We start from the raw sequence: 23,908 nt of genomic DNA on the forward strand, positions 1-23,908 counted from the left end.
TTAATATGTTCCTCCAAATAAAAAAGAAAAAGGGCTCTAAGGGGATAGGGACCTGAAAGAGTAATCTTTGGTTTATTGTAATTCAAGTAATGTAAAATATTTTGCTTTTTAATATTTTGAATAAAATTTCTACTTAATAGGTGAACTAGTTGTAATAATTATTAAAAAGTTAATGTTTCAGCAGGAGCAGTATATTACCTGGTCACCAATTAATTATATATAAGAAAGCTAAACTAAAAACCTTTACCTTTTTTCTTAGAAATTAATATGTGATAATATTACCTTTTAAAAACTCTTGAATAAAAATGCCTGAGATATAATTTTCGAAAGTGATGCTTTTGTTTTAAGAGGACTACTCAATACTGTGCAATTTCCAAGGGCCCATTATCAACTCTGTGAAAAGATGTTCTGTGTCATTCTACTCTTTTTACTGTATTATTCCTATGTTCAATATGGTGTTCCTTCTTAATAATTTAAAATAGCATGAAATAATATATCTATCAGAAAGTACTTTAGTGCACTACTAAAATTGCATTTGTTTTATTATTGTGTATCTTTTTACTATTTACATACACTTTTCCAATTTCTATTTTGTAGAGATTTTCCTCCAGCCTACTCCAATAGTCACTTACAGAGTTATTGGTGGCATTCTGGATTTTTACATCTTCCTAGGAGACACACCAGAACAAGTAGTTCAACAGTATCAAGAGGTGTGTTCCAGGCCTATTTTATGAATTTATTTTCTGCCATGTTTTTTCTTAACCTAATTAATCCACATATTTAAATAACTATTTTGTATATCTGGAACTTCCTAGATAATTTCATTTAAAACCTTACCATTTTTGTTTCTAAAATATTTTATTGGTATTAGAATTATGCATAATGGTGGATTTGTTGTTAAATGTTTATATGTACACATAATATTTTTATCAATTTCTTTCTCCAGTACCTCTCCTTTACCTCCTTTCCTCCCTCTTCCTGTCTCCTTCACTTTTCTACAGGACTATCTTCTATTTTTATGAGATATCCTAAAAATCTTACTATATTTAAGATTGGAGAAGGCAGATTTTATTATTTTTCTCTTCATAGTTAAGCCTATGTACTTTAAAAGTTTATATTTTTATTTCCAGAGGTTTTTCTCCTTCTGAACACCTGAGTTCAGAAATTGAATTTCTTTAAGTTGTTGCATATTAAACCTTTACTCATTCATGAACTTGTTTCATTGGAATAAACCAAAAGAAAGTACTAATTTCATAACTAATAATATAAAATGAAGGTATAAGTATTTAATTCATTTGATCAAAATTCTAAATGTAACAGAGTAAGGAAAAAGCCAGTGAACTATAGCTGGTAAATTCCATACAACTGGCTTTGGTCTGAGACCTACAAGAGGGCTCAGTGTCAAACAGCCTGAAGACTTATATTTTAAGAATACTATCTAAGCAATTTTCACTTATTTATTAAGAAAAGTTTTAGTGGACTGAGAAAAGGGGTCTTGGAGAGATAAAAAATTCAGAACTTACATTTAATTTGATTTTTGTATATTCTCCTGTGGAAAGGAAATTGTTTTTATTGATATGAGTCATGAATCATCTGACTTTAAAAATCTGTTTTTCTTCATATACTTTCTTTCATTTCTAAAAATGACTTCAAAGGAGAATAGCTATCAAAATGTGTCTTCATGTAGGTCCTACAAATCTGAGATGAGACCAGTTAGGGTATTATATACTTGAATTATTAAAAATTTCTAAAAATTCCTAAATCTCTGTTGATAGATGTGAATTTTGGAGAAGAGGTACATAATTTCATAATCTCTATAACTGAATCACATTTAAATAAGACTCAATTGGTATATGAAGTAGGCAGAGGAAATTTTATTTTTTGTTTGAATAAAAATAAATTGTACTCTTTACAAATGCTAAACTGTAGAAGAATGGCTGGATTGATCAATTTTAAAGACAATGCAAAGTATAAAATAGATGATAGATTAATGGTAATTTTATAAAATTAGTATTTAAATACTTATATTAAACATTAACTTTATTATGAATACATATATCTATAAGAATAAATTTTAATCACATGTCCAAATGTTTAAAATATTCTCTAGAATATGAAGAGGCTAGGAATATAATTGGAAAAATATTGCTTCTTTTAGGGATTTATTTTATATAAATTTATTTTTAAAATAAATGTAGCTTTTCATTCGAATAAAAAGTAACAATGATTTTGAAAAATTTATACATAGTAGTTTTCAGCTATAGATAATGGAAATATCATGGAATAAACATATTCCATGATGTTTCCATATATATATATATATATATATATATTATAATATATAGTATTATAATATATATTATACACACACACATATATATACACATATATACATTGTCTAAACTAAAAGAAAACTGTTATGTATATTAAAGTTATTTTCTTAACCTACTAATTGTTTTATTTATTTATTTATTTATTTATTTATTTATTTATTTATTTTTGGTGGTACTGGGTTTTCTGGAAACCCTTCTACCTCCGGACTATACTCCCAGAACTATTTTTATATTTTTATTTGGAAACAGGGTCTCTTAAGCCAGCGAGGCTGGCTTTGAACTTGCATGATCCTGGTGTCTCCACCTCCCAAACTCGGGGATTACAAGCGTGTGCCACCATGCCTGTCCTACTTGTCTTTTAATAAAAACATTAATATCAGTTATTTTTTTATTTTTACGTGCAAAATTATGTATACTTTTGCAATGAGACGATGGTACCCTCTTGAAATTTTTTATTGTGCTTGCTTTGACACTGTGAAAATGAGAGAAGGAGGGGATCCATTTGGCCCCCGGGGAAACTTAAGTAGCCACCACATGTGAATAAGATAAGCATTCTGTAATTTGGTTATTGTGAATTATGTTCATCAAAGTATAAAAAGATAATGAAAATGTAGTATACATATATAGGATTTTACCAAGCTATGACAAAGAACGAAATTATGTTATCTCTAGGAAAATAGATGCAACTAGAGAATATTATGCTAAGTGAGATCAGCCAGTCACAGAAAGTCAAGGTTCCAAAGCGTTTTCTCATATGTGGAGGCTAGAGAGAAAATAGGAAACAAAAAGAACTTTAGATGAATGAAGACAGAGGCCAGAAAAGAGGCGGGATGGGGAAAAAGAAAACTGGTGAAGGAAACAGGCCAAATAATGCTATGTTCATACATGGAGATATATCACTATGATATTTAATTACAATACAGTTGTAAGAGTATAAAAAGATAAGAATTTTATGAAATTGGGTGAGAAACTTATAGAACTTACATTTTATTAACATTTCTCAAAAGCGAGAGAGATACAATTCCACAATGAAAGAGAATATAGACTATGTAATTTTAAGCACGCTTTTGTTTTGAACAATAACTTTCATGTTTCTTTTGAATAGAAAGTAGAAATGTGGCAGAACAAGTTCTCTTTTATTATTTCTTTGCTACTTTCTTCTTATTCTTTTCTTCTTCCATGATAGACAAAATATATTTTGGCAAATGTTACTTTAAATAATTTCTAATTTTTTAGCTGGCGTGGTGGCGCACGGTTGTAATCCCTGCATTTGGGAGGCAGAGACAGGAGGATTGCGCAGGTTCCAAGCCAGCCGTGCTGGCTTAAGAGACCCTGTTTCCAAATAAAAAATATAAAATAGGTCTGGGAGTGTAGCAGGGCTTCCAGGAACCCCAGTACCTCCCCCCTCTCTTTCTCTCTCTCTCTCTCTCTCTCTCTCTCTCTCTCTCTATATATATATATATATATATATATATAGATATAGATATAGATATAGATATAGATATAGATGTAGATATAGATAGATATAGATAGATATAGATATATAGATATATAGATATATAGATATATAGATATAGATATATAAATAAAAGATATATATATATAGATATATAAATAAAAGTTGAGGGATAGAAAAAATTTGCTGTGTTTCATAATAAAACTCTAACAGAATATTTAGGAAATACTTTAGAATAAAAGTAATTATAAATATTTATGTAGTTAGTAGGTGTTCTATAACAGAATAAATAATACCTTAATATTTAGTACTATTGCTAAATAAATTTCTTTATTAAAATTAATGAAATGTGTATTTTCCTTCAAGCTTGTTGGACTACCAACAATGCCTGCATATTGGAATCTTGGGTTCCAACTGAGTCGCTGGAATTATGAGTCACTAGATGCACTGAAACAAGTAGTACAAAGAAACAGGGAAGCTGGCATACCATATGTAAGTACAACTAAGGACTTGTGAGAATATATACCTCAAGTAAATAACTGTCACATAATAATAAAGGTAGTGATTTTTCAAGAACATAATATATATGTATATATGTATGTGTATACATATATATTATATATGTATATATATGTATGTATAGATATAGTATTATGCAATTGTATATGGTTATATAAGATTCAAAAGGTACATAGTATAAATGTATACATAGTTAGAAAGCTACTTTTTAATGGTTAATTATATTTTAGCTCCATAAAAAATAGCATATCTATTGACCATTACAAATATATACTTTTAAAGAACTGATTAGGAATTGTACTAAAGCAGAATATATGTTTAAGCATCAACAAAGTCACATTCAATTTTTAAGCAGATATCAGCTTATAACTCATATAATTTAATACTTATTTTCCTAATTTCATAGGTTTTTGTTTTCTGGTATGAAATTCACATATGTATATAACACAATGAACCACCATTCACATTAAATGTGAACAGCCATTTAATGCTTTTATATTTAAGAATTATAAAAAAGCCTAGTTTTATAAGCAATATTAGTGGTGCTGTCATGAAATAAAATATGTTTTATTTTTTAATAATATAATACAACTTCATGAGACAAGATTAAAGTTATTAGAGAGTTTCTTCAATACTGCATTAAAATAGACTCTGTTCATTTTCAGGATACACAAGTCACTGATATCGATTATATGGAAGATAAGAAAGACTTTACTTATGATAGAGTTGCATTTAATGGGCTCCCTGAATTTGTTCAAGATTTGCATGACCATGAACAGAAATATGTTATCATCTTGGTAATCATAAATAATATATTGAAACCTTATTCGCCATTGCACATCTATAGTTAAGAGATTTTCTAAATTTTCTTTTCTCTATTGTCAGGACCCAGCAATTTCTATAGATAGACGTGCTGATGGATCAGCATATGAAAGTTATGAAAGGGGAAATGCACAACATGTGTGGGTAAACAATTCAAATGGAAATTCACCAATTATTGGAGAGGTAAGTTATTATTTTCATTGAACTCGTGTTTGTAAGTCTATAAATGTGCATGTGTGTACATGTGTGAGTGTGCAGATGTCAGTGTATTTGCTCTCATCTTTGAATTTGTTATTTCATCTGTGAAAATTACAGATAGGAAATCTAATCTTTAAAGCAATTCAATCCTATAAAATGCAAATAGATATTTTAAGTACTACAAAGAAAATTAAAGCTATTATGATACCTACTTTACATTCTTAAATTCTGGTAAGTCTTTGAAGAAATTTGATACAAAATAATCTGTGTATATGAATATTATATCTATATACTGAGCACAAATTTTTTAAATTGCATTTAATCCTCATGATAAAATGATGAGATATCTACTATTAAAATTATTTGCATATGAAAAATATGAGTTTTAGGAAAGCAAAGTAAGTTTCCTAAACCAACAAAGCTAATGAATAGTATATAGAAAAGTGCCCAGTTCTCAAATGCATATTTTTTATTTTTTAAAATTATTTTATTGGTGCATTGCAATAGTGAATAAATACAGATTTGGTTACAACTTTTTAAGACATGTCAAAAACAAAATATTGTCTAGACATATTGAATTTGTATCTCCACTTGTGTGACTTAATACAAATAAAACAGGAAGATATATTATTAGTCTAAAATCATATGTTTGTTATAGAATATTTACAACCATAAAGAAAATCCTATAACTTTATATGGTATTTGTCAAAATTTATCAATAAACCATTCTTGAAAAATTATAAACTTTATTAGACCTACATACTTTTATACATAATACCTACTGATATTGAACAGAATTTTTTTTTTGTGTGTGTGTGTGGTTCTGGGGTTCCTGGAAACCCTTCTACCTCTGAGCTACACTCCCAGACCTTTTTTATATTTTTATTTGGAAACAGGATCTCTTAAACCAGCGAGGCTGGCTTCGAACCTGTGCAATCCTCCTATCTCCACCTCCCAAGCGTGGGAATTACAAAGTGTGCACCACCACTCCCGGCTTCACAGAAATTTTTAATAAAGATCTATTCTGTTGGATAAGAACAAATCAGACAGCTAATATAGACCATTTGGATATTAAATAGTATATTTTATCCCAATTTATTTGACATTAAATTTTTCTTGCCTAATGTTATTATAAATAAAATAAAATACTATAAATTAATTTGAAGAAGCATAAATCACAGAGCCAGGATTGTATACATTGTGTTTTTCGTATATGTGTAGAAGATTGCCTGAGTTTACCCAGGCATAGTGGCTCATGCTTGTAATCTCAGCATTTGGGAGGCTGAGACAGGAGGATTAGGTTTGTGGACAGCCTCAGCTACTTATTGAGGCCCTTTGCAACTCAGTGTTTCAAAATAAAGATTAAAACATAGGGATGTAGCTCGGAGGTAGAATGCCCCTATGTCCTATCCTCAGTACTGAAAATTTTACAATTTTCATATTATTAACTTAATTCCCTTAAAATTCTATTTATTTATATTTATTTTTATTTTATTTATGTCTGTATGTGAATGATCTGTTCATCTAGGTGTGGCCAGGATTAACTGTATATCCTGATTTCACTAATCCAAGCTGCGTAGATTGGTGGGTAAATGAATGCAGTATTTTTCATCAAGAACTGAATTATGATGGACTTTGGATTGTAAGTAGCTATTTGAAACCAGTCATAATGGTCAATGGACATAGAATAACTTATTCATAAAAAGCAAGATATATTCCTCTAGATTATTCAAGATAAAATTTAAAGCTCTGATAATTTTAAAATGTCTAATCATCTATCTTTTGTCTAACATACCTATTGTGTTAATGAACTAGAAAAGAATAAAAACTAAAAAGTTTAATTGAGATTTCTCTAGTAGTACATATTATAGAATAAATCTATTTTGGTAACAAAAGTATTGTAACTTTTTGACTAAATTTATATAAAAAACAAACAATGGGATTCTGCTCAACAATAAAGAACAACAAAATCATGTCATTTAGAGAAAAATAAATGAACCTGGAAAACATACTGTTAAGTGAGATTATCCAGTCATAGAAAGGGAAGGATCATAAGTTTTCTCTTATATGCAAAAACTATAGCACAATTGAGATATGAGGGACTTTAGATAATAGAGAAGAAACTCTAGTGGTAAGTGGTCTCTGGGTGGGTTGGGTAGACTTAAAGAAGGAATTGAATACCAATGCCAATTTTAATATCTTGTATGTGGAAGGGAAGAGTGTGGAGGGAGCCAGGGAAAACTCATCAAGTATTGTGTGCAAGCCTGTAGCAATACAAAAGTCTACTTTCGGTTCCAAAAATATTTATGAATGTCTGAGATAATCAAGCAATTACAGCAATAGAATCTCATTAAGTCTTTACCCTTTAAAAGCTATCATTTTACTCTAATCCTGTGAAATAGAAAAAAAATCAAGTGGCAAAAGTTGCATTTTATCTCAAGAAACAACAACAAGCAAAATAATAGATTGCTTGTAATGTTGTTAAATAGTATCACAAGTGTTCGAACATTTATTTGGATGAATTATTAGCTGGGTGTGATGGCTCTTGCTTGTAACCCCAGTACTTGGGAGGCTGAGACAGGAGGATCCCAGATTTATAGCCAGCCTCATCAACTTAGTGAGGCCCTCTGCAACTTAGTAAGACCTTGCTTCAAAAACAAAAGTGTAAAGTAGGGTTGAAGGTGTAGCTCAGATAGAATGCCCCTGGGTTCCATCTCTAATACCACAAAAAAGAAAATAATAAATTTTTATTTCTATAGCTATTCTAAATAGAAGGATAGTCAAGGAATTAAATTTCTTTGGTTATGGTAAAACAAAATCCCCATTTGGAGAATGAAACCACCATAACCCTAAATAACCCTAAATACACACACACACACACACACACACACACACACACACACACACACACACACACATATATATATATATATTAGGAAGAAACATCTTATAAGAATTAATATAGAGAAAACCACTATGATTGTGTTCAAAATAATTACAACTGAATCTATAGAACCCCGGGAAAGACATAATGAATATCCTAGCTTTACTTTTTATTTTTTTATTTTTTTAATTTTATTTTATTGGTGCACTGTATTCATACATCATAGTGGGATACAAACTTTTGTAGACATACATGCACACATCGCCCAGTCAGCCCCCAAAATTCCATACCATTTATATTTCTTGAATTTTCTCATTATTCATTTAGTCATTCTTTAAATTACTCAGTAAGTTATTGAATCAATAAGTAATTTATTTTATAAGTATTTATTTTGTACCATCTATATGTCAGCTATGTTGTAACACAAATATGAAGAAAGAATGTTTTTTCTGACAAAATAGAATAAAGGGTTAGGATTATCTTCAAGATTTCTATGGTGCTTTCAATCAAATTAAAAGAGAAGCTTTAGATTTTCTTTTACTTTTTGTACTTTTATTGGTACAGTATAGTCTTACATCGTAATCAAATCTGTAGTGAAAGTGACCACAGCACTTTGCGTATTTTTAACATAAAATAAGTGAGATCATAAAATAAGTAAGGAATTCTTCCAAACTCCTTCTATGAGGCCAGTATTACATTAATACCAAAACAAAATAAAGATACTTCAAGAAAATTATAGACCAATATAGAGACCAATATAGACCAATGTCCAGAGAAGACATTCACCCTTTGTGGCACAATGAGAAATCTCTTCTCTTCTTTTTTGTGACAAATTTTCTTAAATTCTGTTTGTAATATTCATCTGATACTTATGTGATTGTACTTTGAAGATAACAGAGATGAATAAAGATTATCAGGGTATTAAAATCATCAGAAGACAATAAGAGTTCTCTAATAAGAGTTTATGAGATGTGGGCTAATCAAATATTGTTGCTAGATACATATCCAGCACCTAATAAAAACCACATAAAAGGCAGCTGAAACAAAATACATTAAATGAATAAATGTAGTAGGATGGCTTGTATAAAGATAGATGCGAGGTGAGAGGACTTACACAAGTATTTAGAAAATATTTGTGTTTTAATATTTCAATTGATGTGCTTTATGTACAATTAAAATTAGATAAATGAAATACATTTTGGTTGTTTAAAATTTCTCAAAACGTTTTGAGATGCTTCTGTGAGCTGGTATATAAATCCTATTTATTTTAATGTTGATGGCTTCTATGTACCTTCCAGTAATAAAATAACTCCCTAGTTTCCATAGGTAAAACTTTTAACAACTAGATAATTTACACTTATTTTTTAATTTAAAATCTTATGGTTTCATTTTATATCCATTTAGGATATGAATGAAGTTTCCAGTTTTGTTCATGGTTCAACAGAACAGTGCGCTGAAAACAACTTGAATTATCCACCATTTATTCCTGGTAACTTTCATTTATTTTTTGTTAACTGGTAATTTTTTTTATGGTACTGGGGTTCCTGGAAACCCTTCTACCTCCAGGCTATACTCCCAGACCTATTTTTATATATTTTTATTTGGAAACAGTGTCTCTTAAGCCAGTGAGACTGGCTTTGAACCTGTGTGATCCTCCTGTCTCCACCTCCCAAGCACGGGGATTACAAGCATGTGCCACCACACCCGGCCTTCTTTGGTACAATTTTTAAAAGTTGAAATTATTTTTTTCTCTCAGCCAAAGTATTTCCTTCCTGTAAATATTTTAAATGAGCCCATAGGTATATGATGTACAATACAGATGTGAAAATTTCTATATATCAGTAAGGGCTATTTTTTCATTGATTTATTTATTATTAAAGTTAGGAAGTATTAGTATTTATTAACCTAAATATAAGTGAAATAATTTTTCCAAGTTCAAGAGGAGTGGAGGCTAGGAATCTAATTGTAACTTAATTTTAATTAGTTGTACTCTTTATTTTTAAATTAGTATTGTATTATATATCACATCATAAAAGTAGATGTAAACATTATTAACTGAAAAAAATATCTCTTAAAAATATTTCTTATGTGTTTTCTCTAAGACATTCTTGACAAAATCCTGTATTCCAAAACTCTTTGCATGGACGCGGTACAATACTGGGGCAAACAGTACGATGTCCACAGCCTGTATGGATACAGCATGTCCATAGCCACAGAGAAGTATGTATAGTTGCATTTGAAAATTTCTTTTATATTTATTGACTGGGGATATTTTTGATAATTTATCAATGTAGTTAGAAAATAACAAGGGTAAAAAAAAAAGAGAAAAGTAATACTTTACACTAAAAATTCAAAGCACCAGTAGTTTATTAATACTCATGTATTTGGACCTGAATTATCATGAAATACATGGTATAATATATAGTTAACAAGATATTATTTATATATATAAGATATATATATATATATATATATATATATATATAATTGGTTCATTATAATTATACATTATAGTGAGATCCAAAGTGATATAAACATACATGAACATATAACTTGGTTTATTTTCTTCTTTATCCCACCCCTCTCCTCAATGTTAGATTGGTAGTGTACCTTTAATCTTCAGTCCTCTTTTTTCCATCTGTCATTCTTCAGGACCCTTCTACTTTTTTCCTGGTGTCTCTCCTAATTTTTCTAAAGTCTCTTTTACTATTTTCTCTCTAGCTTCCACATATAACTATAGGAGAGAAAACATATGACCTTAACACTCTGAGACTCTGATCTCTCTTAGCATAATATTCTTTAGTTCCATTTATTTTCCTGCAGATAACATAATTGTGTTCTTCTTTATGGGTTAATTAAATTCTGTTGTGTATATTCACCACATTTTCACCACATTTTCTTCATACATGTATCTGTTGCTTGACACCTAGGATGGTTCAATATTGTGGCTATGATATTCTTAATTCATAGATTTATATTATTCATCAAAATTTTGATTCAGATTCTCATCTCTAAATATAAGTGTTTTCCTTTCTTTTCTTTTCTTTTCTTTTCTTTTCTTTTCTTTTCTTTTCTTTTCTTTTCTTTCTTTCTTTTTTTTTTTTTGTGGTACTGGGGTCCTTGGAAGCCCTTTTACCTTAAGGGCTACACCCCAGACCTATTATATATATATTTTTATTTGGAAACAGGGTCTCTTAAGCCAGCGCGATCCTCCTGTCTCCGCCTCCCAAGCGCGAGGATTACAAGTCTGTGCCACCACGCCCGGCAATATAAGTGTTTTTTAACATGAAATTATCAATTGACTTAAGAAAACACTGCTTCTATCCGGGCGTGGTGGCGCACGCTTGTAATCCCCGCGCTTGGGAGGCAGAGACAGGAGGATTGCGCAGGTTCGAAGCCAGCCGCGGGGCTGGCTTAAGGAGACGCTGTTTCCAAATAAAAATGGAAAAATAGGTCTGGGAGTGTAGCCCGGAGGTAGAAGGGCTTCCAGGAGCCCCAGTACCACCAAAAAAAAAAAAAAAAAAGAAAAAAGAAAACACTGCTTCTCCTAGAAAAAAAAAACTTAATTGTTTTTTGAAAACAAATGTTTCATTTAAAATATAGCTTCTAAGTAGTGAACTACCAAGCGATTTTCTAGTAAAAAAATCATCCTTAAATATTAATACTTGCCTGATATAAAACAAAAGAAGGGTACCACCAGATATGGATTACTGTTAGTTTCCAAGCATTGTGTAAGGTTCTATAATGCAATAGTGAAGAAAATGTTCATTCTGTTCTCCATACATGTCAATTAGATAAAGGATGTACTGTGGAAAAAGCAGTTAACTTTTACTAAGGTAGTTTTACTAAAGTAGTCCAGATACTTTTGTATATTGAATTAAATTTTTGTATCATTCTTTAATACTTGTCAAACTGATGAAAATATCAACAGTAGATGCTAATATAGACAAAATGAAGGATTCTGTAGTTGTGAATGGTGTTTAATGTCTGGAAACTAAAATGTTTCTCACGTATGTTTTTCTCATCATTGCTTGTTAATATTTGAAAATGTGGATATTAAGATATAATTAGTAATCATACTTCAAAAAAGTATATTTAATACAAGTTCATGTTATAAATTTTATACATGTGAAATAAATTTGAGTTTATACTATATATTTTCATTACAAATGTTGAAATGTTGAAAACCATGTACTTTTAATTTAGAAAAGGATGAATGAATCTCTCAAATCTCATTCTTAAAAGATTTTCTTTTTCTATGATTATCATCATATATGAAAGTATGCATATATGTGTGTATGTATGTATATATGTATTATGTATTTTTATGTGGTAATGGGGATGGAACCAAACAGTATTTTGCATCTGAGCTACATGCTCAGCCCTATTTTGTTTTATTTTATTTATTTTAAAACAGATTCGGAAGCTGGCTGTGAACCTGTGATCCTCTTTTCTCAGCATCCCAAGTACTGCGATTACAAGCATGCACCACTAAGACGAGTTAGACTATGTTTTAATAAGTAAATAATGATAGATAAATAAAAAGTTGACACAAAACTATTGAAAGAATGCTTTAAAATATTGACTTGGCTCAGAAAATATTCAAACCTACACATGAAGCTGAAATGTTAAAATTAACAAAAATATCAAATTTTTCTTTAAGACAACTCTTATTAATTTGGTTTTATTTTTAGAGCTGTAGAAAGAGTTTTTCCAAATAAAAGAAGCTTCATTCTCACCCGATCCACTTTTGCTGGTTCTGGACATCATGCTACACACTGGTTAGGAGATAATACTGCTTCATGGGAACAAATGGAATGGTCTATCACTGCAATGCTGGAGTTCAGTTTGTTTGGAATGCCTTTGGTAAGACAATTTCATACAATGGTATATGTATGTGTATACATATACATATATATATGTATATATATATATATGTATTTGTTAAAAGCAGAAAATGACATTGTTTCTTTTTCTCTTTTCTTCTCTCTTCATATTGCCTGCACTCCACTCTTCTCTTCTCTTCTCTTCTCTTCTCTTCTCTTCTCTTCTCTTCTCTTCTCTTCTCTTCTCTTCTCTTCTCTTCTCTTCTTCCCTTCCCCTCCCATCCTCCCCTCCCCTCCCCTCCCCTCCCCTCCCCTTCCTCCTCCTCCTCCTCCTCCTCCTCCTCCTCCTCCTCCTCCTCCTCCTCCTCCTCCTCCTCCTCCTCCTTCTTCTTCTTCTTCTTCTTCTTCTTCTTCTTCTTCTTCTTCTTCTTCTTCTTCTTCTTCTTCTTCTTCTTCTTCAGCCCATACATACACGGAAGCCTTTTTGAGTTGTGCAGTGCTATCATTGCAGATCTGTAAAGAAGGTATCAAGTATTCATGAGCAATTGATTAAACATTTAAAAACAAAGGACAAGAATTTACTTCTCACAAAATTTGTGTAAATCGACCACAGATAGTTGGCAACCTAACACTTATATCTTCAAACCTTAAGTATTTTAGAAGAAAACTCAAAAAAGTAAATTTATAATATTATATTACATTATATTATATTATAGGAATAATTCCCTAAACAACAGAAGGGGTACAAATCATAAAGGAAAATTATACAAATTTGGTTAACATAAAATTAAGCTCCTGCTTACCAGAAGATATCTTACAAAACAATGTGCATACTGAGAAGTGAATATTTAAATTTGTATAGCCAGTAAATGATTAACATTGAAATTATAGTACCCACTTTAATTCTCTAGAAAGTAAATGCAATAGAAAAATTAGATACACCTCCGCCCTTTTATATTGAAACAGGGTCTCACTAAGTTGCTGAGGCTGTCCTTGAACCTGCTATTCTACTGTCTCAGCCTCCCAAATACTTAGTTTACAGGTGTGCCCAGCTTACTATAATTTTTATAGATACACATCTACTTATGTAGAAAAAATGCTTGTAAATAGTAAATACTAAATACAAGAAAGTATTTTATGCAGAGTTCATAAGGAAAATATCATGCAGTGTTATATGGATATAGATTTGGTGAAACTCAATTTTATTTGAAATAACGTAGCTCCTAAGCTCAACATGAATATATAGTCCCAATTTTTTCATAGTTTACTCCTCCAGTAATACAATATAAGTAAAAATCATTTTAAAGAGTTATGTTTCTGATCAAGAAGCAAGATATTTTAATATATTTGTTCTGTTTGCATTGAGTTAATAATTAGGTCAAAAGAGAAAAAATATAAAAACACACAAAGCAATGTGTAAAGAAATAAAAAAGGATATGTAAAACAATGCACTTAAAATATATTTTGTAAAGGAGCAAAAATAGAAAATAAAGAAATGGGTTATGGCGAATTACAAAAAGACAGTAAAAAGGAGATTATAAATGATACAAAATTAATTAGTTGAGACATAGAATATGGTCTGTATGCAAATTTGAGAATTCAAGCACTATAAATAATAGATATATTTGTTTTTTCAGGTTGGAGCTGATATCTGTGGTTTTGATGGCGATACTACAGAAGAGCTTTGCAGGAGATGGATGCAACTTGGGGCATTTTATCCATTTTCTAGAAATCATAATTCTGATGGATATATGGCAAGTGACTACTAATGTACTTTTCTCTCTACAAAAATATAATCAGAAACTTGGAAGCATAATTTGAATGAATATTTAAAAGTTCTCTTCTCAATACCTACATTTATGTTTTGTATAGAAAAAGGTGAAAGTAGGAAATTATGAAACTAAATGTGTTTATAACATATGTATTCCTAAACCATATATACAAGTGGATTAAATTACTAGCATTGTAAGTTAGAGACAAAGCATTTTGAGTATGAAGTCTTAGATTCTAACAATGTTAAATTCCATGTACCTTTTCTTTCATAAGAATCATACCATCAGGGATTTTCAGGTTTTGTTTTATAAAGAAAAGCAACAAATTAAAGACACAAAGCTTTCTGAGTCTCAAGGCTTTTAAAAAGAAATAAAACTGAAATAGACACATCAGGAAAAAGGAAGCACTTTTCAGCATGTATCTGAAGTGGAAGGAGCAGAAGTATAAGGAAATATGGAGCCATGGTACCAGTCCTTAGTCTAGCATGTTGTGGGCTTTCATTTGTCAATTTTTGTGGGAAAAATAGTGAAGTTCAGTTGAACCATTAAGGTAATTCATTGCATACTGTTTAAGGAGTCAGTAGTTATACATTGATTGTGTACTAGACCTTGGTTCCCTTTGAAAGGAGGGACAGCTACTCAGCCTTCAAGGAGATATGCTAGAACAGAATTAAACGGGTCAAATTAGAGGTTAGACACTTCCTAATCCACCCAAATGATACTTTTCAGTGATTTGTGTCTATATGAGATCCTGATCTGAATCCTTTTATTCCGTATTGATTTGTGTTCTGGGAAAGTAGATGTTATGATATGTGTGAGATATGTTGGTAAAATATTTGTGAAGGATAACGAGGGGGGGTAGCATTAGTATGTGATGAGAGACTTCAAACCACAACCCAGGGCTCAATCTTAGAAAGCTAACAGGGAAGGAAGAAGATTCTGTAGAGAGTATCATAAATTTTTACACAGTTCTAACAAAAGTTTCGGGCTGCATAGTGGGTGCTTTTTTTTTAAGGGAAAGTTATTCACTGTAAGAGTTCTTTGTCTCCAAAAAAGGATCTGCTCCATATCCCTACCATGTTTTTTCAATACCTGGTAGGAGCCAAAGGGAAACATGATTTGAGTGTAACCTGAGGATGCTTTAGGAAGGCTGATGCCCTTGGTTAATGCTGTGACCAGTAGCTGGAGATTCTCACTGCAGAGAACCTTGACTGAGGGAGTCAGCTGACATAGCTAGTCAGCTGATCTAGTGGGTCCACAAGAAAGGCTGGCCTTCAAGTCTGCAGACTGGCCAGGTAGCCGTGTTGCCTGTGTTCCCGTGCAGGCAGACTACCTAAGCTTATTCTAATGGGACTACCCTGGCACAGGAAAGAATACCCTCAAGCCAGCACACTTCCAGTCTTTGAATATGACACATGCACTAGCATTCTGTTGGGCAAAATACTTTACATGTCGGAGCACAAATTGAAATGGTGGTAGGTACACTCCAGCAGGGAGAGGGACCACAACAGAATATGGCACAGGTTGTGGGTACAATGCAAACCTGGGGCCAGTAATTCCTTTTGTCACAATATACAGGTAAAATCTAAATAAAAGCATTCATCTTTGCTCTGTGTGTGTGTGTGTGTGTGTGTGTGTGTGTGTGCCTTTTCTTTTCTCTTCTTTTCCTTTCTTTCTTTTCTTTTTGTACTGGGCATTGACGCAAGAGGCATTCTACCTCCAAGACATACCCCAACCTCCTCTCCTTTAAATTATTTTATTTTGGAACAGGGTCTTGCTAATTTGATGGTCTTGCAAAATTACTGGGGCTAGCCTTGAACCTGTGATTTCAGTTGTCTCAGCCTTCAAAGTTTATAAGCATTCCCTACCACATCTGACTTTCTATGTATATTTAAATTAAAAATACGTACACTTTAAAGTCTAATTGCTGGATTTTATGGTGCACACTTGCAATCCCAGTACTTGAGAGGCTGAGATAGGAGGATTCAGTTTTGAGTCCAGTCTCAGCTACTTAATGAGACCCTGTTTCAAAAAAAAAATATTGGGCTGGGGTGAAACTAGGAGGTAGAATGGCCCTGGGTTCAATTCCGGGTGCTGGAATAAAAATAAATAAATAAATAAATAAATAAATAAATGTAATTAAAACATAACCAAATAAAAATACAAAACTTGAAATATTTACATACTTTAAGGGTAAATAAGGTAATTACAATTTTTTATAAACAAACTCAAAGCCAGGGGTGGTGGTGCACGCTTGTAATCCCAGCATTTGGGAGGCTGAGACAGGAAGATCGCAGTTCACGGACAGCCTCAGCTATTTAGTGAGGCCCTCTGCAACTTAGTGAGACCCTGTTTCAAAATAAAGAATAAAAAAATAGGGCAGGGAATGTAGCTCGGAAGTCAAATGCTCCTGGGTTCCATCCCCAGACCCGCAAAATAAAAATAAAAATAAAAATAAACAAGCTCAAATTTATGTAAATAAAAATATACCAAATTATTTTATTTAATTTTTATTCATATTTTAGCTTTTTGCATTATTTTCCCTTTTATCCTACAGCATCAGGATCCTGCATATTTTGGACAGAATTCACTTTTGGTTAATACATCAAGACACTACTTAAATATTCGTTATACCTTATTACCTTTCCTCTATACTCTGTTTTATAAAGCCCATGTGTATGGAGAAACAGTTGCAAGACCAGTTCTTCATGAGTGAGTACACTGTATAAAAATTTTAATCTCTATTAGTGTATTTAAACACATGCTGAAGAGATTAATAAATCATGATGTCAAGGAGACCTATGCTGCTTATTTTATATTTGTGTGTATAATTTGATAAGTATATAATGATTATACTAAACCTAATTTTGTTTGAGGGATGGGCCACATTAAAATAGAAATGTGGGAGCTGAATAGAACTTACAAGGAAATATATATTTGTGTGTGTTTTATTTGCGTAAAATATATATTGTATATATAATATTAGGGAAATTATATCCCTAACATATAGAACTTACAGGAGAATATATAATATGTATAATATATTATATATATGATAGTAGGGAAATTATATCCCTAATATATAGAACTTATAAGAGAATATATACATATATATGCATATATAATATATAGATATATCATATATATGTTATATAATAAATTATAATAAGTAATATAATAAGTTATATCTCTAATATATAAGAGTTTCAAGGGACTATATACATGTATATGTGTCACATACCTATATAACATATATATAATATTATGGAAGTTATATGCTTAGAAATGATAAAACATAGAATTATTGAAAGTCAATTAAGTATATATTATAAAATCATATAAATATAGATAAAAAATATACTATGTTTACAAAAGCTGTACTGTGCTAACCTTTGTTTATCATGACCAGAATAGAGCTTTTCCTAAGAAATGACTTCATGACCTTTTTAAATCATGTCAAAATAGAGTTTCATAAAAAAAATATATATGAAAAGAAGAAACTAGATTATGAAATATCTCTGATACTCTATGGAACTACCATATTGAATAAAAATAAACTTAATTATTATTTATTACAGATGAAAAGTTACCATATCACCCATGACAGATCTTTTTTTCTTTTTTTTTTCTTTTTTGCGGGTCTGGGGACTGAACCCAGGGGCATTCGACCTCTGAGCTACACCCCCTGCCCTATTTTTTAACTCTTTATTTTGAAACTGCGTTTCACTGAGTTGTAGAGGGCCTCACTAAGTAGCCGAGGCTGTCCGTGAACCGCGATCCTCTGGTCTCAGCCTCCTGAATGCTGGAATTACAAGCCTGCCTGTGCCACCATGCCCGGCTTGTCCACGATAGATCTTTTGAGTATAAGAATTAATTTCCTTATTTTCTTCCTCCTCTTCTCTTCCACCATTCCTCCTTCCCCTATTCCTTTCTTTCTGAAGTGTCACATGCACCATTAAGAATATAAGAACTATTGATCTAAAATTACATGTATTAAATAAATTAAATAAAATAAATTAATATAATGAAAACATGCTCATCATCATTAGCAACCAGGGAAAGGCAAATCAAAATGACACTGAGATTTCATCTAAATCTAGAATGACAATCATCAGGATTACAAAGAATAATAAATGCTGGCAAGAGTATGGAGAAATAGCAATCCTTATATACTGTTAGTGGGATTGTAAATTAATATGACCACTATAAAGATAAGTGTGAAGTTTTCTTAAAAGACTAGGAATGGAGTCACGACGTGACCCAGCCATACCATTCATGGGATGTTCCCCAAAAAATTTGAAGTCAGATTTCTACAGAGATACATGCATTTCCACCTTTATAGCAACACAATTTACAGTGGCCCAACTGTGGAACCAGCTTAGATGTCCTGTATCAGTTGAATGGATTAAGAAATTATAGTATATACACACAATGAAATTTTGCTCAGCCATAAAAATGAACAGGAAAATAGATTAAATTTGAGAATACTATGCTCAGTGAGTCACAGGAGATAAATGACTGTATGTTTTTACTTATATGTGAAAGCTAGAGAGAAACTGAGAAAAATGATTTCAAAGGAAAAAGGAGAGTCACTAGTAGAGACACTAGTAGACACTAAAGGGGGTTTGGAGAGGAAGATGGGGAAGTGAACGATAAGATGTGATGATGGGAGCAATTCTAATAATCATTTATTCATATATGAAGTTATCTATGTCAATGTTAGTATTATCTATGGGGAGGTAGAAAGAGCTGAGTTGGACTCAAAGGGAATCACATTGTGAATGCTTTGTACAAGTATGTTTATATCACTTTGAACCTTACTATGACAAATATTTTCAATACATCAAGTTTATTTTGTGATACTGGGGATGGAACCCAGAGGCCTTCTACCTCTGGGCTATACTCCCATGCAGGGTGTGGTGGCACACACTTGTAATCCCAGCATTTGGGAGGCTGAGACAGGATCCGAGTTCGTGGTCTGCCTCAGATACTTAGTGAGATCCTGCGGAATTTAGTGAGAGACCGTGTTTCAAAGTAAAAAATAAAAATAGGGTTGGGGCGGTAGCTCAAAGTTAGGATGCATCAATTAAAAGAAAAAAAGGGCCGGACGTGGTGGCGCACACTTGTAATCCCCACTTTGGAAGCGGAGACAGGAGGATTGCGCTGGTTCAAAGTCAGCCTTGCTGGCTTAAGAGACCCTGTTTCCAAATAAAAATATAAAAAATATGTCTGGGAGTGTAACCCGGAGGTAGAAGGGTTTCCAGGAACCCCAGTACCACCAAAAAAATAAATAAATAAAATAATAATAATAATAAAGAAAAAAAGAAAAAAGGTGCTGGTTATGAGTCATTAGTGCAAATCCCAATGCAAAATAATTTAAAAAGTTCTATTCTGAAAAAAATTAATAATGATTCTCAGGGAAAAACTAAAAGGATAAACAAGGAATTTAGCTATATTTAGTATGTATTATTGTATCTTTAACATTGTTATGTTCTTAGGTTCTATGAAGATACAAACAGCTGGGTTGAAGACCTTGAGTTTTTATGGGGCCCTGCATTACTTATTACTCCTGTTTTGAGACAGGTGGGTTTTTAAAATTTAATAAGTTTATTGCTTAAAGGAAACTTGTATAAGCAAATTCATATCTAATAATAAAACTTCTGTATAATAGTTGTTACTCAATGCATTGTTTCAAGCTAATATTTAATTGCATATTAAAGCACAGAAGATCACTTTAAAATTATAATAATATAAAGTAGATTCATACTTATCTAATATATAAAATATAACTTGGAGCAAAGAATTGCATAAAATTAATATTTTGCAAAAGCCTTATTTATTCAGTCAAAATCAAAATAAGACCAATGAGCCCTTCACTAAGAAAACATAAATACTAGGCCGGTGCTGGGGCCTTAGAGGCCAGGATCATAGCCTGCCATGCGGTGAGGCCAGTGCCAGGGCCAGCGAGACTGGGATTGGAGCCTGCTGTGTGGAGAGGCCTGTGCTGGGGCTATCACGAGTGGGAATGTAGCCTGAAATGTGGCATTCACAGGGAAGTATCACAGAAAATAAAAAATCAGATGCTTTCCCTAATATGTAAAAACTAGGAAGAAATGGGTAATAGGAGGAAACCTATTTGAAGAAAGGGCTGTATGGAGGAGCAATTAAGGTGACCTATCAGAGGGAATGGGAGGGGGGAAGATGGAATCTCTTTAAAGCACATGATGTACTTAAACATATCAAAGTCAATCACTAAATCAAGCATAGGATTGAGGGAGGGGGAAGGAATGGTATGGGGATTGGATAAAGGCTAATTAGATGATGTGTGCTTATATATCCTCACAAGTCTTGTATTCCATTGAGATTTTTTACTACAATGCACCAATAAAAATATATTTAAAAATAAATAAATAAATAATTTATAAATAAACTGGAAAAGAAAAAAAACTTAAATACTAAAATTTTGATAAATTAGCAGTAAAAGGGAACCTGATAAATGCTTAATGTTAAAAAACTAATGGAATGAATTATGTAATTCCTATTTTTAAATTTTATTTTCTTATTGTGTTTATGTGGTGCTGGGCATTTAACCCAGGGACATTCTACCTTTGAGCTACACCCCCAGCCCTGTTTCTTAGTTTTTTATTTTGAACCAGTTCTCCCTTGGTTGATGAGAATCTCACTACTTGCTGAGGCTGTCCTTGAACCTGCTATCCTCCTGCCTTAGCCCCCAAAGCACTGGGATTATAGGCATGTTCTACCAAACCTAGTTCCTGTTTTTAAAATATATTTGTGTTCATAGAGGTAGACAAAAATGAACAATGGTCTTTGGGTTCATGACAATAAAAATGCATTCACATATTATTTTGGCTTCTAAAATAGGTTCATCTTTGCCTATTTGCTTTTCATTATGTCTACATAAGCTAGTAGAGTAGATCTTGGATTATTTTCTAGGAAATAATAGTGTATAAAAACATAGAAGTTTTTGTTCTCTTAAATATAGAAAATAATAATTGACAAAATTTTATTTGAAATTTTTTAAATGTACTTATTATTTTGCTTGAATTTAGGGAGCAGATTCAGTGAGTGCATACATACCTGATGCTACTTGGTATGATTATGAAACTGTAAGTAACCTTAAGATACTTTGAGCCCACAAATATTATATTTTGAAAAATATGAAGGGAACCTAATCCTAAAAGTATAACATATTTATTTTTAAGTGTTCTGTAATTACTATAAAAAAGAATAATTCCAAGTTGGAGAACTATGTGAAAATTGATGTAAATATACTATTTGCTGCACCATGACCTAGGCTTTAATATAAAATATATTCTCTATTACAAATTATTATTTTTTCATTTTAAAATAAAATAAAAGGATTTTTTTTAGGGAGGAGTAGTAGCCTTCTTTAGTTTTTTTTCCCCAAATTTACACATTTATTTTATTACCAGAAGAATCATGGAGATAATCTTACACATTTGCTTTTATATGTTACATTTAAGACATTTGTGAAAATATTTTTATTTCAATTTTGAAAGTGCAAAATAGCAGCAGTCACACACACAATCTATCTATTAAATTAGACAAACACCTCTTGGGAAGTGTTTATTTTCAAAGTCATTATTTTGTACATTGTTTAATTTGCTAGGCATACCCTTAGATTTGAAACAATTATTAAAATTTAAAGAATCATTTAAACAAGAATTCTAAAGACATGCCAACTTTATTTGTGTGTATGCAGATCAATTTTTTATCTTCTTTCATGTATTATTATTACTTTAAATGTGCAGATGTATGGAGTATAGTATAATAATTTGAAACAGATATACTGAGTGTAATAAGTATATTGAGCATTTTTATATCATTGAATATTAAAATTTTTATTGACACTTAAGTTGATATTTTTAGGGTACAGTATAATATTACAGTGCATTTATATACTGTGTACTGATCAGCAAGGTAATTAACTTTTTCATCTCCTTTTCCCTAATTTGTGTTTGGGGCTTTTGTGCTCTGCCTAGTTATTGATGAAGAATATAATGAATGATTGTGAAACATAGTCACCCTATTTTGTAGTAGAACACTAAAACTTACTGTTTCTATATAATTATACTTCCCTGGAAAACAGTATGGAGACTTTTCAAAGCCTAAAACATACGGATCTACCAAATGATCCATCTATCTCATTTCTTGTTAAAAATCCAAAGGAAATGATATAGAGATATCTTACTCTTATTTTGATTGCAATTCACAATAACTGGATATGAAATCCACCTAGATGTCCATTAATAGGGAAATGTATAAAAATGTAAAGAATAGCATTCTTTATGTATATATATATTACATTTATATATTATAAAATATGATGTTATTAGTTGCAGCAAAATGAATGGAACTGGGGAATATTGTGATGTGTAAACTAAAGCAAATAGATAAGTATCAAATGTCGTCATTAGGTAGAAACTAAAGTGTTGAGTTAATTAAAATATTATCATAGATGGGAAATTATAATCCATGTTGATTTTTATGTGTAATATAAAATGAATTATTTATTAATTATTCATGCTCTTTTTGTAGTAAGATAAAAGAACCTTCTCTAAATGCTAGAAAACAATCTATTCATAGTCATTTTAATAATATGAATCCCTCATAATAAAAATGTGTTCCAATGTGTACTTTATTAATCTTGTCAAATAGAGTTAAAAGTCTTCACTAAAATCATATATTTTACTCTCCCAAATACTAGGGTGCAAAAAGGCCTTGGAGAAAACAACGGGTAGATATTCCTCTTCCAGCAGATAAAATAGGATTACATCTCAGAGGAGGTTACATTATCCCCACTCAAGAACCCAGTGTAACAACAACAGCAAGGTAAAATAAAAAACCATTACATGAAAGTAGAAATTGAATTTGTGTGAATAGTTCATGTTTTTATTAGGAATCTGTGATTAATGTTCAGTATTCTTCACCACAAGTTATTTCACACAGAGAGTTTTATAACATACTTCATGGTTATAAAACAATTTAAATTATATATTGTAACAAATGTCTTGATTTAAAAAAATTGTTAGATTAGGCATTAATTCCCCGTTTCA

The 23,908-nt window shown here is 31.3% G+C and overlaps 1 protein-coding gene across 1 annotated transcript in view; it reads left to right on the forward strand.

The window, feature by feature from the left end:
* The window catches only part of SI (sucrase-isomaltase), a gene marked incomplete at both ends in the record, with an annotated part of 83,884 nt that overhangs the window by 12,281 nt on the left and 47,695 nt on the right, over positions 1–23,908 (forward strand). Inside the window, 13 exons of the mRNA XM_080696582.1 lie at positions 598–710; positions 4,156–4,281; positions 4,974–5,105; positions 5,194–5,313; positions 6,857–6,970; positions 9,617–9,701; positions 10,315–10,432; positions 12,907–13,078; positions 14,676–14,792; positions 17,368–17,522; positions 20,309–20,393; positions 21,881–21,937; positions 23,560–23,684. Of these exons, the coding sequence (XP_080552708.1) occupies positions 598–710; positions 4,156–4,281; positions 4,974–5,105; positions 5,194–5,313; positions 6,857–6,970; positions 9,617–9,701; positions 10,315–10,432; positions 12,907–13,078; positions 14,676–14,792; positions 17,368–17,522; positions 20,309–20,393; positions 21,881–21,937; positions 23,560–23,684 (1,519 nt within the window). The remainder of the gene's footprint in view (positions 1–597; positions 711–4,155; positions 4,282–4,973; positions 5,106–5,193; positions 5,314–6,856; positions 6,971–9,616; positions 9,702–10,314; positions 10,433–12,906; positions 13,079–14,675; positions 14,793–17,367; positions 17,523–20,308; positions 20,394–21,880; positions 21,938–23,559; positions 23,685–23,908) is intronic.

The sequence above is a fragment of the Muscardinus avellanarius genome (genome assembly GCF_963383645.1).
Source record: "Muscardinus avellanarius genome assembly, chromosome: 5".
In the NCBI taxonomy this organism is placed as follows: Eukaryota; Metazoa; Chordata; class Mammalia; order Rodentia; family Gliridae; genus Muscardinus; species Muscardinus avellanarius.